The 16,746-nt window shown below is 45.9% G+C and overlaps 1 protein-coding gene across 1 annotated transcript in view; it reads right to left on the reverse strand.

Annotated features, from left to right (window-relative positions):
- Positions 1-14,289, reverse strand: part of LOC119169660 (cytochrome P450 2W1-like) — a 41,364-nt gene extending 27,075 nt beyond the window's left edge. Inside the window, exons 1-3 of the mRNA XM_075885677.1 lie at positions 14,141-14,289; positions 11,305-11,426; positions 2,335-2,441 (exon numbers count right to left, since the gene is read on the reverse strand). Of these exons, the coding sequence (XP_075741792.1) occupies positions 2,335-2,441; positions 11,305-11,426; positions 14,141-14,289 (378 nt within the window). The remainder of the gene's footprint in view (positions 1-2,334; positions 2,442-11,304; positions 11,427-14,140) is intronic.
- Positions 14,290-16,746: the final 2,457 nt, after the last annotated feature.

Below are 16,746 nucleotides of genomic sequence, written 5' to 3' on the forward strand. Positions count from 1 at the left end.
GAAGTGTTGTTGACACGACAGGTATAAAAACGCACGAGAAAGCTTTATGAGCAGCGTTGGTTTCTTTTGACCGTAAACATATATCTCTGCGCATTCTAGAATGAAACACTACAAAAAGTGATTTCGCATACTGTCATGTGTTTTTCATCATGCCATCATCATCCACCAAGCTTCCACCATGCCACCGTCATCCACCTTGTTCACCAAGCCTTCCACCAAACATGGTTTGCCTCGCCACCATGAGCCGGCATTTTCCACCGTCACCACTATTAACTTGCCACCACCACCACCATCTGATATAATTTTTTCCACTTTCGCCGTCATCAGCCATTATGCCCACTACAGTTTCCACCATAACCACTAATATTTCCATCATATCCACTATTCCTTCCACCATATCCACCAACAATTCCAGCATCCACCAACCAAGGATTTTCAATAGGGAAGGATTAGTTTAGTCATTAATGACGTTAGTCGCCGGGATGCAGGTTTACCACCAGGCGTAATGTTCGGTGCATCAAGTTTTTACGGTGCTTTGGCTCCCGAACATTATTCTACATTATCCAAACTCTCTTTTGATATTGCCCACTAAAGGTGCAGCTACCTATACGTAAGTGCACGCTTTACTTTTGTGTTGTACGAACTCCTACGATGAAGGAATCAACTTTTTTTTAGTAGATGCGATATTGTTTATGGACACTGGTGACGGCAGACAACTACGGCGTCAAAATCTCATAACAGCTCCCGCTGTAGAATTTGACCAAGAAGGAGTTGAACCTGAGAACCATTGAAATGTAGGTTCGATCATAACAGACTGAAGCCAGAGAAGAAGTGTACATATTTGCCTCTTCAACTACACAATTCAAAAGCTGAAGACACAAAGATTGGATGTTTCAGCGGCTAACCACTGACAGTGACATGCGGTTCTCAGTAGTACGAGCTCATATAAAAGAACTGTTCTTGCGTACGCTGATGTTGATTGTTAGACTAATGCTAATTTATGTTGCGTTTTGAATTAGACGTTATTTTGGTTAAGGTATTTGAACTAAATTCCCAACACTCAATAGCACATTCAAGGAAATTGCACGTAGGTATGTGTAAAAGGAAATTCATCAAAAATACTTGATAAATATTACTTTCTACTTTTTGCAATTTATTATCAAGTCTTGTAAAAAAAGCCAGGCAGCGCACCCAGTTTTTTTCTATGTGACGCCAGTGTTATCAGTGTGCGTGTGTAAATGTACAAAGTGGCTAGTTCCTCAGAGTGTGCCGTGGAACACTAGGCCACACAACTCACGGTCTCTTTCAGCTCACTGCACGGCAGTGGTCATGTTGTACAACATGTTCTAGTGCCTCCCAGCGCTCCGTAGTACACTGGGAGACACTGTACCGCATTTCCAGTGCTACCCAGTGTGGTAAAGGTACTGAGATACACTGGAAACGCGGTTTTCACCGATAGGGTAGGTGGTTATTAGCTGACTGCTGGGCTTCGAATGTATTCCCACAATATGTTGCATGAAACCATCTTTTAACGTAATAGCTTTAAACAGCTTGTTTCGCAGAAATTCTGGCGCTCTTGTCATTGGTTGCGAAAGAAAAATCATCTCATGAGTGGCCAAAAAATTGAGAACGACGCCATAAAGTAAGTGATAAAAAGTGCTGAGTATCAGTGCGGACATAACCAGGATCGTTAAGGTGCGAGTTGGGATCATATTAGGGCTGCTTGCGTGGCAAGGGGATATTATACCACAAGGGCTGGCATCTGCGTGTGAATCGAGTGTGCAGTGAAAAGACCTTCCTCTGCTTGGAAATGCTGGGAAAGTAGTTTTCATGCTTTACTAACACACGCATCCTGTAAGCGTGCTAAACGATGCAACATGCAGCGTTAATGCATCGTACAAACGCCCATTGCCAGCGAGTGTCAGAACAGGTGAAGACTCTCTATAGCCAGTCAGCCACGAGAAAAGGCACACACGTTAGTTCTATTCCTTTAAGGCCGCGTAGAAGATGCATAACAATGTCAAAAATGTCTCATGCACTATGTGTTTCAAGTACGCGCTGAGAACAGGATAGTACTATCGCGTTCAACTCCAACAGTCTAAGCTCTGGGGTTTTTTGTCCTTTGCTTCAAAATGTACGTGACATGGAAACAGAGGTCCAAAAAGAAAAGAAGGGGAAAAATCTATGAGAGGTATTTTGGTGCACGGACTCGGTACCCACGTGAAGCCGCAACGTCTGTCACTTGTTATTCACACTCACTTTGTTAGTGAAATCATCTTCACGGTCACGATTCCTCATAAGTGGAGCTTTAGCTGCACTTTTGAGTACAAGTACCTGTATGTGCTGTCTCATGATCTCATTTCCACCTCCAAGCTTCGCCAATGCTCGCATCGTGCAGTCCCCGTTTTCCTTCCATTTCTGTCCATTGAATGTCGAAAACCCTGCAAAATGAACCTTGAAAACATTAGAATTCACATGCGAGGCAGTGTGACGCAATCTAAGTGCCATGGTAAACTGGGATGTCGTTTCAATGCTGTTGCCTATAACATTTTTGGATGTTTTTTTTCAGTTGTTATACGAATATAAACATGTATAGATACAAACGTACGCAAAGATCTATATATGCACAAAATATTGTAGCAGGTAAATGTTTACAACAAGCCTTTTTTTCCACACCAACACTTATTTATTGCTTCCTCCGACGTTATAACAACCATTTTTCTTGATGGGACTAGCTGCGGTATCCTCCAAATAATAGTGAATCTGCTTACATCGCAACATCAGCGACACAGAACAGGGAAGGGAGCAAAAGGGAACGAAAAGACGGCGCTGCTCCTTCCCTGACTTGTGTCTCTTGCGTTCTGCTGTAAACAAGTTCATGATGGATCACAACCAACTGGCCCAACTTATAGTCTTACTCCTTAAATTAGGTTTGTATGTCCACAAAAGCTCCATTGTTTTTGCATCGTCGGTAGGTAACGATAAAGCGAATCTGTTTTTATTTCGCTAATGAGGAATTCTGGTGAGCTGTCATTTGTTATTCTAGAAAAAATGAACAGCAGATCCGTTGTGATGGCCAGAAGCCTGAAGGAACAGTGGCGGCCTACCTTAGCGTACCAGTCAAGCCTTATCTAGAAGTAGTCATTTACAGCCCCGGCCGCGGTGGTCTAGTGGCTAAGGTACTCGGCTGCTGACCTGCAGGTCGTGGAATGGAATCCCGGCTGTGGCAACTGTATTTCCGATCAAGGCAGAAGTGTTGTAGGCCTGCGTGCTCAGATTTGGGTGCACGTTAAAGATCCCCAGGTAGTTGAAATTTGCGGAGTCCTCCACTAAGGCGTCCTTTAATCAAATGGTGGTTTTGGGCCGTTAAAACCTACATATCAATCATTCAAGTAATCAATTACACCATGATACAGCCACATAAGTACAAATTAGGCCGTGTAACACTCGGAAAGATAGGTTTAAGCGTCTCTACATTTAATTTTATGTATATTTTGTTGTTTACCTCTTTTATATTTTTCTTAATTTTTTTGTCTTTCAATATATTGATCTCTCGTTCTTTGGATACAAGCAACGTAATAATAGATCTTTATGAATCCTTGTTCAGATAGAATATCAGGATAGCTGAGTGCATCTCTGGGTTCCATGCTTCCTGGTGAAAAGATTTATTGGTTTTCTTTAATGATTCAAGAGCCCTACATGCCTCATAAAACAACAAAATTCACCGGCGTCCCGCGTTGCTTGTGTTAACATGAGTGATGCAAAAATCACCGCTTCGTAAAGATACCACCAAAGATGATATTGATACGTGTATGGAACTGTCGCACCGACACAGCTGAATTGGCACCCAAATGAAGGAGACGACAAGGAGGTTGTAGTGGGTTGGACTCTGAAGTTGCTCCCGTTGGCCTGCTTGACTGTGCGCTCTCTAAGCCGTTAGCAAGACCAGCTCTCGGTGAATAAATCTTTCCCGTAACATCTTTTGGTGGAAAGTGCTGGGTCTTCACACAACCCGGCTCTGGAACTCCGCAGTGGACGCCAGCTTTGTCCAGCCACGATGCCTGAAACTGGCACTCAGGCCTCGCCATCCGCGCCGGCTCCATCGCCTGTGATTCCCCCCCATCTTCTCGACCCTGGCACGTTTTCCGGGACGGACAGCACGGATCGTCGAAGAATGGCTCGCATTATTCGAGCGCGTCAGCAAGCACTACAGGTGGGACGAAACCCTTATGCTGGCAAATATTCTATTCTACCTACGTGGTACGGCACGCGCCTGGTATGAGACGCATGAAGAAGAATTAACCAGCTGGGACACATGCAAGCAAAAACTTCGCGATTTGTTCGGTCGGTCAGTTGCTCGTCAGATGGCAGCCAGGCAGGAACTCGCGTCACGTGTTCAATCATCGACGGAGTCGTACGTCACGTACATCCAAGACGTACTGGCACTGTGCCGGAAGACGGACAAAAACATGTCCGAGGCGGACAAGATCAGCAACGTGTTGAAAGGCATTGCTGATGATGCTTTCAACATACTAATGTGCAAGAGCTGCACCACTGTCGACTCCATCATATCTGAATGCCGGCGATTTGAGCAAGCTAAAAGCAGGCGAATCACCCACCAAATCGCGAGATTACCAAACACTGCTGCGACTTCGTCTTGCGAGGATTCTGCAGCGCCCCGTTCACTCGCCCCTCCTGCCAATATCGCAAGGATTGTTCGCCAGGAGCTGGAAGCCATGGCACCCGCTTCCTATCAGCCCCCTGCGCAAGACAACTGGGCAACAGTTTCGCTTATTCAAGCCGTCGTACGTCAGGAGTTTGCTAACCTGGGCGTCCAGGTTCCCCAGCCCGCCAAACTTATGCCGCAGCCCATGAGCACTCCCGTCCACAACGCTGACCACCACTCTGCTCCACTTGTCGCTGCGGCAGCTTCGGCTCCTCGGTTTCCACCACGCTACCGAAATCCATCTGAGTGGCGCACGCATGATGATCGACCAATCTGCTTTTCTTGCTCTCGAGTTGGGCACATCTCCCGCCATTGCCGCAACAGGTCGTATTTCCGGCCAAGCTTTCGTAATGTGGATCGCCGTCAGGACCGCGGACACTATTCGCAACCCGGTTTTCCGGATGACCATACTCTGGACCCTTCAGCTCGCCGTTCATTTCCACGCTCCGAACCATCCTACGCTGACGTCGTCGCCCAGAGAAACTGGTCCAGCCGCTCGCCGTCACCTCAGGGTCGGCCGTCACGCTCCCCTCAACGCCGCCGCTCTCCGTCACCGGCTTATTCTGCCCATTCCCCGGGAAACTGACGAGTGCAGCTCCTGGAGGTGGCGCTGCGTTGACGACTCGGAACGAAAACCCTCAACCGGCTACAAATTCAAGACGCAATTTACTTCGGGTGTTCGTTGATGGCCACGCCGTTACTGCTCTAATTGACACTGGTGCCCAAGTATCTGTTATGAGTTCTACACTTCGATCTCGCCTGAAAAAGGTTCTCACACCAGCCATGTTCTCTACTGTTCGAGTTGCCAACGGAAGTCGAACATCGGTGCTTGGTATGTGCACTGCCCGCGTTACTGTTGCTGGCCACCATACTTCCGTTCTCTTCGCAGTCCTCGATGCTTGCCCACACGACGTCATCCTTGGAATTGACTTCTTAACCGCCCACTCCGCCCTCATCGATTGTTCTACCGGTATCTTACGGCTCGAATTGCCTTTGTGCTCCGATTTCACTCCTCCAAGTCGCACTCGGCTACGATCCGTGGAGTCTCTACGGCTACCGCCCCAGGCTGCTATGTACATTCCTCTGTCGCCCTTCCCGTCCGTTCCTTATGGAGACTATCTGGTAGCTCCCCTCATTGATTTGACTCTTACGCACCACATCGCACTACCACATACTATAGTGGTTGTTTCTAACAACACGGTGCTACTTCCAGTTCTGAACTTCTCTACGTCGACCCAAGTGCTTCCCCAAGGCATCACTTTAGCCGATCTTTCCACCCTTGATGAATGTTCGATTTGTTCTTTCACACCTGACACTAAGACCATGACGAAACCTGTCATCACGTCGCAAAATAAGGCGTTCCTCGACAAAATGATATCCAGTGACCTCTTACCATCCCAAGTTGCGGCGCTCCGGGGTGTTCTATTTTCTTACCTGGATATCTTTGACGTTGACGACCGTCCCCTGGGCCGCACAAGTGCCGTAACCCACCGCATCGACACCGGCGACGCCAGTCCACTTCACAAACGCCCTTATCGCGTGTCACGTGCTGAGCGCCAAGTAATACAGACGGAGGTCGAGAAAATGCTCAGTAAAGACGTCATTGAGCCGTCATCGAGTCCTTGGGCCTCCCCTGTGGTCTTAGTTAAAAAGAAGGACAACACTTGGCGTTTTTGCGTCGACTATCGCCACCTGAATCGGATCACCAAGAAGGACGTTTATCCTTTACCTCGAATCGATGATGCGCTTGATTCGAGGTAAAGGAACTATTTCTCGTCCCTTGACCTTCGATCCGGATACTGGCAAATTCCGGTCGACGACCGTGACCGCGAGAAGACGGCATTCATCACACCCGACGGCCTTTACCAATTCAAGGTCATGCCTTTTGGTTTGTGCAATGCCCCGGCTACTTTTGAACGTATGATGGACTCTTTTCTTCGCGGTTTCAAATGGTCGACCTGCCTCTGCTATCTGGATGATGTAATAGTTTTCTCGCCCTCCTTCGAAAGCCACCTGTCTCGCCACTCGGCGATTCTTGACGTTTTTCGTTGCGCTGGTCTCCAACCTAATTCGTCGAAATGCTCATTTGGACGTCGGCAGATTAAACTACTCGGCCACCTTGTTGACGCCACTGGTGTTCAACCCGACCCTGACAAAGTCCGTGCAGTCCGAGAATTCCCGGTTCCGCGTTCCACACAAGAAGTTCGCAGTTTTATTGGGCTCTGTTCATACTTCCGCCGCTTTGTCTTCAATTTCGCGGATATTGCTAGGCCCCTCACGGATCTCCTCAAAAAGAATGTGGCATTTTCTTGGGGAAGCGACCAAGAAAATTCCTTCGCGTCGCTAATTACCGCCCTCACATCACTACCTGTGTTGGCTCATTTTGATCCAGCGGCTCGAACAGAGCTTCGCACCGATGCAAGCGGCCATGGCATTGGTGCTATACTCGCTCAGATACAGAATGGCACCAACCGTGTGATAGCCTACGCTAGCCGTCTTTTGTCGCAAGCGGAACAAAATTATTCCATCACTGAGCGGGAATGCTTAGCCCTCGTTTGGGCTATTGCGAAATTCCGTCCGTACTTATACGGACGTCCGTTCGCAGTCATCACGGACCATCATGCGCTTTGCTGGCTATCGACGCTTAAGGACCCTACAGGAAGACTCGGCCGATGGGCACTTCGATTACAGGAGTACACGTTCTCGGTTGTTTACAAATCTGGAAAGCTGCACAGCGATGCTGACTGCTTATCCCGGCACCCCGTTGATCCACCTAGCTCCACTGATTTGGAATCCGATGCCTGCGTTCTAGCCATCACTGACTTTCTGAACGTGGCTGACGAACAGCGCCAAGATTCGTCGCTGCTCACCATCATTGACCGCCTTCAATTGCGTTATGCTGACCCTTCTCTTAGCAGATACCTGCTTCAAGACAACGTTTTGTACCGCCGCAACTTACACCCCGACGGCGCCGAACTTTTACTCGTCGTACCGCATCACCTGCGAAAGGATGTTCTGCGACAATTCCACGACGCTCCAACTTCTGAACATCTAGGAGTCTCCAGAACTTACGACCGCATTCGACGACGAGTATTCTGGAAGGTCTGTACCGCTCTGTTCGCCGTTACGTCACATCTTGTGACCTCTGCCAGCGCCGAAAGAAGCCTACGACTCCCCCTGCCGGTCTACTTCAACCTATTGAAGTTCCAGCCGAGCCATTTTATCGAGTGGGGTTGGACTTGCTAGGCCCTTTTCCTACTTCTACAACTGGAAATAAATGGATTGCAGTGGCCACAGACTATGCCACTCGGTATGCAATCACTCGAGCGCTACCAACCAGCTGCGCAACCGACGTTGCCGACTTCCTGCTGTACGACATTATTCTCCAGCACGGCGCTCCGACTCACCTGCTCACAGACCGTGGTCGCTACTTTCTATCTCGTGTGGTTGATGATCTACTCCGATCTTGTGCTACCCGTCACAACTTCACCACATCTTACCACCCTCAGACTAACGGTCTTACGGAGCGACTAAACCGCACATTGACGGACATGCTTTCCATGTACGTATCTACCGACCACACTGATTGGGACATAGCTCTTCCGTTCGTAACCTTCGCCTATAACTCGTCGCGTCATGAAACAGCGGGCTACTCCCCTTTTTATCTACTCTACGGACGTCATCCCTTACTGCCCTTTGACACACTGCTTTCATCCGACCACCCATCCTCCACCTCGTACGCTCAGGATGCAATCACCCGTGCCCTCACGGCACGTGCGGTAGCGCGTGCTCGGTTATCGTCGTCGCAGACATTACAGAAGTCTCTTTATGACCGTCGACATAGAGATGCCGTTTTTTCTGCGGGATCTCTTGTTCTCCTGTGGCTCCCATCTCGACGTGTTGGCCTCTGCGAGAAACTCCTATCGCGATACGCTGGGCCCTACCGAGTCATTCGTCAGGTCACACCTGTGACCTACGAGATTGTCGCTACCACAAACTCATCAGCTGCTGCTCCCAGAACGGAAGTGGTCCACGTTTCTCGTCTGAAGCCCTACAACGCCGACTCGCTCATTTAACATGCACCGAGACGGTGCCTTACGGGCCGGGGTGATGATACGTGTATGGAACTGTCGCACCGACACAGCTGAATTGGCACCCAAATGAAGGAGACGACAAGGAGGTTGTAGTGGGTTGGACTCTGAAGTTGCTCCCGTTGGCCTGCTTGACTGTGCGCTCTCTAAGCCGTTAGCAAGACCAGCTCTCGGTGAATAAATCTTTCCCGTAACAATATGATGCTTTAACGACCTTGCAGATCGCCAGAATTTACAAAGTGATATTCTAGCGACATCACGAGACGTAACAATCTCGTACGCACATGATCGCAAGACACCATAGCTTAATATAAGGTGACTGGGTCACGAAGTCTGTGCAAAAGCAGGTGAGGTGCCTTAGAAATCTGGAGGTAGAAGAAAACCACGTTAAGTGGCGAAACCTTTGGCATAATGGGTGGCAGGGTATAGATCTGTCTTGAAGAATGACATGCCGTTCTCCCTAAATTTGTCTTAGTTCATTGCATAACAGACACCGTGAGCTTTTTTTATGGGGTACCAGTGAATGCGCGTTCGTGGGTTCGTAATCCATGGCGCTTAGTATAACCGGAAGTCATGTGCTTTAATGCAGAATACCTCGTAATGTTGCGTCCAATAATCTTATCGTAGATCGAAAATCGAAAGTATCGTGACACCCTGCCTGAACTTCCTTAAGGAGACAATATAAGAAAACGGTGAATAGGTAGAGATAAAATACACAGGGAGAAGGCTGATATCATTACTTTTGTCGTTGTATCTTTATTGCTTATTCTTTTCTCTTTTACACTTCTCCTTTTTTCCCTTATGTCCATACTCCACTCCGCCGAGCAGAACTTTTACCTAACTCTTACCTCCCTTCTCTCTCCCGGCTTCTTGCCTCAGCACTCCCTCCTTTTCTAGGCTACATTCTCTCCTGCCCAGTTTCTTAATATTTTTCTCACCGTTCTTCCACACTCTCCTTCACCTCACTAAAGCCCTACTCTCTCTTCGCTGTCCCCCCCCCCCCCCGCACTTGGTTTTATCAGAAGTTAGGGCCTGCCCGATTTTCGTGGCGCATAGCTAGCCAATGTTTCTGTGACGCTGGCTTTACACCCAGCTTAAAGAGCTCTGTTGTTAAGTATAACACCAAATGCAAGTACTTCACTTTATTTTTTTTCAGGAAAATGCCTTAGATGCCTCATCGACCTGGGAATAGACCATGAAATTACGCATGCCCTGGCGTCCACGGGAATTCAAGCGATGCAAAAAATTATCACAAAATGACGTCCCCATGCGGCGTCGTCATGATAAGCCGCATGGCCGGAAAATATGGCACGATCAGGACGTCATACGGTGATGGCGTCTCTTGTTCAATGGGGGATCGAACAAGGAGACGATACCAAACCAGGTGAGGTGCGAAATCTTTGTGATGTCTCTACCCAAGAGGGAGCGCCAAACATGTAGAAAGCTTTCGGACAGGTTGGAGATATTTATAAGCCAGCTGAAAAGTTTGAGCAGATGGCGTTAGAATCGAGTCCTCTTGGGCGAATGCCTCGGTATTACTGTGATTTTTCATTACTGAGGCGTCTCGGCTTAGATATTGTGTACTCGCATACGATATACTTATTGTTCAACTGTCTTCAGTGGTTCGCTATTTATCGCAAGACAAACTTATCTCTCAATGTTATGGAACATTTATTTTTAAAGATTTTTTCGATATAATAATCGAGCAACATTCTGCTTTGGATGTCTGACGCACTAATTGCTCTTTGAAATTCGCTCCGCGAGTTAATAAGCATGACGATGTCATAGGTAAATTACATTTCAGTGCACCTTCCTCTCTAAGCCTGACGCACAATTACTAAGCACGTGGTGATATTGTTACAAGACTACTTCACACTGAAGAATCGAAACAGACAGTGAGAAAGACGACGTGATTCTGGGATGTGAGGCACGCTTTCGCTTGCCATCTCGGCTTAAGCTTGGCGTCGTGCAAATGTGTCTTAGCTGTAACCTCGTTTCTCTGTGTGCCCTCCAGTAACAATATTGATAGGGGAGGTAACGCCAGATAACCGCTCTTATTTAGGATTTCGCTTTTTTATTGATTACAAGGGTGACTTTGTAATGGTATATATTTCTTTAATGCATTTTTTATAGTGGATTTGTCTACATTTTAATACTATGATCCACTGAGAGTAATCAATGTTCAACAGAATAAAATGGTTTCTTTTTATCAATCAAGATTAGACTTGAAGGTAAATGATCATGCGAAATATTTAACTAATGGCAACATCGCCTACTACACAAATAGAAAGATGTGAAGGACTTGAAATATTAGAGGTAGTTTCGTTTACTATCCTACAAGATAATTACAAAGGTGGTCACTAATATATGTAGAAGCACCCCCTTAGGATATAACTAACCAAAGAATCAGTCATGTGAATGGTGCTTGGTGAGGGAACCCTTTTCGATTGACGGTCATTGAAGGAGAAATGATGACGGTGTGCTGACCTTTATGAACGGAGCTAAGACCCCAGGTTGTTGGCCGATCTTGGAACTCCGGCCTTGAGAGCGTTTCCTTTATCTGCTGAATGTCACTAAGGATCACAATGTCCACAGATCCTTGTTTCAGGCTTTGTATCGTGCGTGAATTACGCAGAAGAGCATAACAGAAGAAAAAAATAACCGCATATTACTTCGCGTACATGCATTCACTGCAAGAATAATTGAATATATGTACATATATATATATATATATATATATATATATATATATATATATATAATCAGTTTCTGCTCAAGGTAAGTCATGTTTTCACCCGCTTTTTTTCTTCAAATTTACTTTATAATCAGTCTATTACCTTCCCCTATACATTTCTTGGCATTATTGTCTGTTAGATCTCATTATTATTTTGTCAAAACACAGAAAAAACGAGCCCTTAAGTATACTATTTTTTTTCTTTATTCATTAACGAGGGTCTCGTACTGGCAGACTTGGTGCCATTAGGTTGTATACGAAAGACTACTTGTCAGCTGCCAGCTCGTATTAGGTTCTAGTGCTACGTGACGCCAAACAGGCTCATATAGAGTGTGCCTCACTCACCTTTATTGCTACAGGTGGCGCTGACTAACACTGCAACGTTTAAGTTCACATATAAACTCAATAAAGTGGCTTAGGCGATAGCCGCCGTGGTAGCTCCGTGGTAGATCATCGAACGCGTTATTCGAAGGTCACAGGTTCAGTTCCTGCTTACGTCAAGTCATCTTTTCACCCGATTTTCTTTCTTCGCATTTACATTACAATGGGTCTAATAACTTCCCCCAGACATTCCTTGGCATTACTGTCTGTTAAATCTCATATATATATATATATATATATATATATAGATATATATGCTTTCAAAGGCGCAAAAGATTGATAAGATTGATAATAAATGATTCGCATTTAATGAGTACTGACAAGCGTGTGCCTAAAAGCCAGTCAGTTGTTGCCTTAGTATGCGTGTGTGCACGTGTAGAATATCTTACATTCCACTATTTCTTCCCATAACCTGGTAAAAAACAACACTGTGCTTCGTTGGGGGCAGCAGAAGCACACTCAATGTGTAAAACAAGAAGTACTCCGCGTATATTAAACACTGCTCCAACCACAGCTTGAGCCACGCTGGACCATTTTTGGCCGCGGGGCAGATGTCGTGGTATATTCCCCGTTTTTATTGACTTTAAGTGTGATTCCCATGATTGATTTGTGGGGTTTAACGTCCCAAAACCACCATATGATTATGAGAGACGCCGTAGTGGAGGGCTCCAGAAATTTCGACCACCTGGGGTTCTTTAACGTGCACCCAAATCTGAGCACACGGGCCTACAATATTTCCGCCTCCATCGGAAATGCAGCCGCCGCAGCCGGGATTTGAACCCGCGACCTGCGGGTCAGCAGCCGAGTACCTTAGCCACTAGACCACCGCGGCGGGGCAAGCGTGATTCCCAGCCCCCAGCGCTTCATATCAGCTTGCCTATTACAGTGTTGCTAATATATGCATGTTTGCTGTTTGCATCGTTACGAAAGTGTGAACAACTGGTTATGTAGAACATACGTGACTGCTTTACATTTGTCTGTGCGTGCATTTGTATATATTTTCAGCACAACTTTGTACTCTTTCCTCTGAATAAATATTTACAACACAGCCACTTTCCTTCCCCATGCTTCCCATGACACTAATTTTCAAGGTACGTGCACTCTAAAACGTTTTGTGGAGGAAGTGCGCAGTTACCCCCGAATAGGGCTCTTTGCTCCACCTCAAAACGGAATGCGCTAAAAATATTGCACATTGCACGGCAAGGAGGGGCACGTTCCTCCTTGTGGAGTAAAGCGCCCTCTTTTTTTTTAGAGTAACTGGAGCTATGTTCGCGCCGTGTGCAAACGACCTGTCGGTGCCTACGCAAGCCTGTTTCCTCTCAGACGGTGCCTTAGCGCGCTGTGGTGTAGTGGTTAGTGTACGCGCATGCTGAGTGTTCGTGAGTTTGAATCCCGTGGATTTGCTGCAAATACTTCGAAATTTCATTCTGAATATCATGCTTGCACATGGATTGCACATTTAATCAAATCCTAGCACGCACTTCGAGAGGCTGGGCAAGCCAAACAAAACCTGATTTTGTTTTGCTAACTGCTGCTCCTTTGAGGAGTAACCATTAGAGCATGGTTACTCCTGAATTGGTGCAATGGGTGTAGCAAGTTAGTTACTCCTCTAAAGGAGCAACCTCGATACCCCTTTCTCTCCTTTCCTTCCTAGAATGTGGGATCTGCCAATTTTCTTTTTTACCTTAAGGTGTACCTTGTTTTACTCACAGTTTCAAGCCTGTCCTACCTCATCTCACATCACTTTGATTTGTACGCATTTTCGCAATTAATTCTGCAGTTGTATTATGTCGAAAAGTGCTTAGGCCTGTTTGCTCAATTTCGGGTGCGCACTAAGGAACCCCAGGTGGTCGAAATTTCCGGAGCCCTCCTACGGCGTCTGTCATAATCATATGATGGTTTTGGAACTTTAAACCTTACATATCAATCAATGAAGTCGAGCAGTGCTAACTCTAGAAATAAACATCTCAGGATAACAACAATAAAGTGAAGTTTTGCACAAATGATAACACTACTGTTATATTTGCATAACTTCATTTTCCTACCACACCCTGTGAAACATTTGTACTCTTCGTACGTCCGTATGGAGAGGAATATGTTTTCTGTTCCATGACAGGCAACACAATACATGTTCTGCCCTTCTTCAATGAGAGTTTACCGCTTTCTAACAGGTAATGAGTAGCTTATAGATTAACACTGATGCCTTACCTGACAACGGGGCCGCATTTTTTTGACCACTCAACAGAATCCTTCACCGGCAAGGTGTAGGATGACAAGCACAGTTTTCCAAGCAAAGGCCAAGACGGTGGCCCAGGTGGCGTTTTGAGGGAATTATTCTTCTCCGTAGAGCGCACCATCCTTGTTATAAATGCCGCTATGAGCCCCGTAATAGCGATGGTGAGTACTAAATTTGCCCAGACCAGCAGCACGTCCTAAATATTGATGAATTTACCACAATTTCGAAGCGATGAACAGGATATTAAGTAAGTGAATATTTGCACGAATAAAGTTTAAAAGCTACCTATTTAGATGCCACATGGCGCAACTTTTTTAAACGTTGTTTAACATTATATACAATTAGATTGTTCTTTTGTATAAAGTACATTTCTTAGCTATGGTTGCTTTGCGTATATATATGTATGTGATACGAATGCCTGATTTCTTTTTCGTTTGGGATAGAAATATGATTTCTTTTTGTATTGAGTAATAGAATTCGCCGTATCTTGCACAATTTTCTAGTTCTTCTCTTACCCCCCCCCCCTCACACAATGTTCAAAACATAGGAACCCGTGAGGTATTTGTATGAATAAATCAGTCAATGTCACTAAAGTTTGCTTATCTCCTGGAATGGAAGATAAGCGGATCTTGCGCATTCTGTCTCAACATGAATCAAGTGGTGGCAAGGGCTCTACTAGTATCTGTCGAATAAGGAGGAGAAGCCAACTGATAAGGAGGAGTCAACTGAATCAAGTTTGGGCCGGGGAACCTAGTTAGTCACCATTGCCTGATACTACGAAAGACATTTTTTTAAAGTTTGCAAATGAAATAGGAAAGCGCCCTCAAACACTGAAAAAGTGGCTGAAAAGGCGACGAAGAGAGAACTCTGCGAGTCACTTTCACCTTCACCAGAGCAACTGCTTAGAAGGCTACACAGTATTACTGCCAGGAAAAAAAATTAGTCGTGCTGCACTGGATCGACGAAACAGCAAGTATCGTCGGCAGAGGCCGACAACGCTGCCTTTGCAATTATGACGTAAGCGGTGCCGTGCGCGTTACTACATAAGCCATTCAATTCTTCAATGGAAACCATCGCCTGCCTTCCATGAAGCCGACCAGCGATGTTGCTTGCTTGTTTTCACACACACACACACACACACACACACACACAGACACACACACACACACACACACACACACACACACACACGCACGCACGCGCACACGCACACGCACACGCACACACACGCACACACACACACAGAGCGAGAGAGAAAGAGAGTTCAGGCATTCACGCTTTGGCTTTTACGGAAAGATTCGTGTCCAAATTGTGTTTATTTTATAAACAATATCTGGATACTTACACCAGCAGCTCGTGCCCCCGTTGTGCGGAGGTATGTATCTAGGTTGTAGCAATTGCTCTGAAGAAGCCACTTCTTACTGTTGAGTGGTGAAGCTAACCCTGCAAGGGGTTACTCAGCCAGCAGAAGCACCCACAAAATAGATAAGCTTGGGGCTGTTTATATAGTGATCAGGCTTAGCTGTGCCTTCTCAAGGTTGGACACTTCGCGCTAACTGCGTCTATTGTGTTTACCAAGAGTGTTCTACAATTTAGAGCACTTCATTCTTTTCTATTGGAAAGGATATAGCCGTTCCGTAGGCCAATGATGAGGACCTATCGAACGAAATCACGCATGGCATTCTACACAGTGCTAATTTGGGCCTCACACTTGATGAGCCCGCCTCGACAACTGAACACTCTCAATAAGGCCAGCACACTGAGCGAAATTTCTAGAAGCCTACACCACCACAGAGAGAAAGACACACAGAGAAAGAGCGTCTAGAAAGTTCCCTCAGTATTACGAACCAACTAGCCCAAGAACAAGTACTTCGAAGGCCAAAACAGCCAATTCTATACATGAGACCTGTGCAAGTTGTGTATTGATCCCTCAAGCCCTGCAAGTACTAATGCTTTTGTTATGAAAAAGTTAAGGTTCGCTTACCATGACTTGAAATGATGTGAATATGCGTTACGTTTTTGCTCGGAACATTATTCGCAACACACGGCTTCTTGTACGACGAAGCTCTACTTGGGCTTGTTTCACCAAAAGCGCAAAACTACACGACCACTTGCATCATCCGCTGACGTACAGACGCACCTGCGCTCAACAAAAAATATATAATACAAGTACGCATATTTCACAGGGCAACTTGACGGGAAACTGCCTGTGCAGTTTTCTTTATGTACAAGCATCCATACGTCGCACAGTCATTTAAGGCAGCTTTTCATACAAGCAGATAAATGTTTCAAATAAAATAAATTTTTATCCTCGCCACTAGGTCTCAGCCGGTCTTTGCCCTCCACGCACATAGCATGTGAGTGTGTTAACTTTTATACATCGATGTAAATTGTCTATGTGCTAACCTGTGTCGTTTTTATGTATGCTTGTTATGCCGAAGGGCCATCTTTTGCATTAAAAAAAAAACTCAGTTTCACCGCCACGCTTGCTGAATATAAATATATAAGGAGCACGTAAATGTGACGAGGTTATTGTAATTATTTGTCCTAGAGTGGTTAAGTGCGTACATTAAGCCAT

This window comes from Rhipicephalus microplus, chromosome 2 (genome assembly GCF_043290135.1).
Source record: "Rhipicephalus microplus isolate Deutch F79 chromosome 2, USDA_Rmic, whole genome shotgun sequence".
NCBI lineage: Eukaryota > Metazoa > Arthropoda > Arachnida > Ixodida > Ixodidae > Rhipicephalus > Rhipicephalus microplus.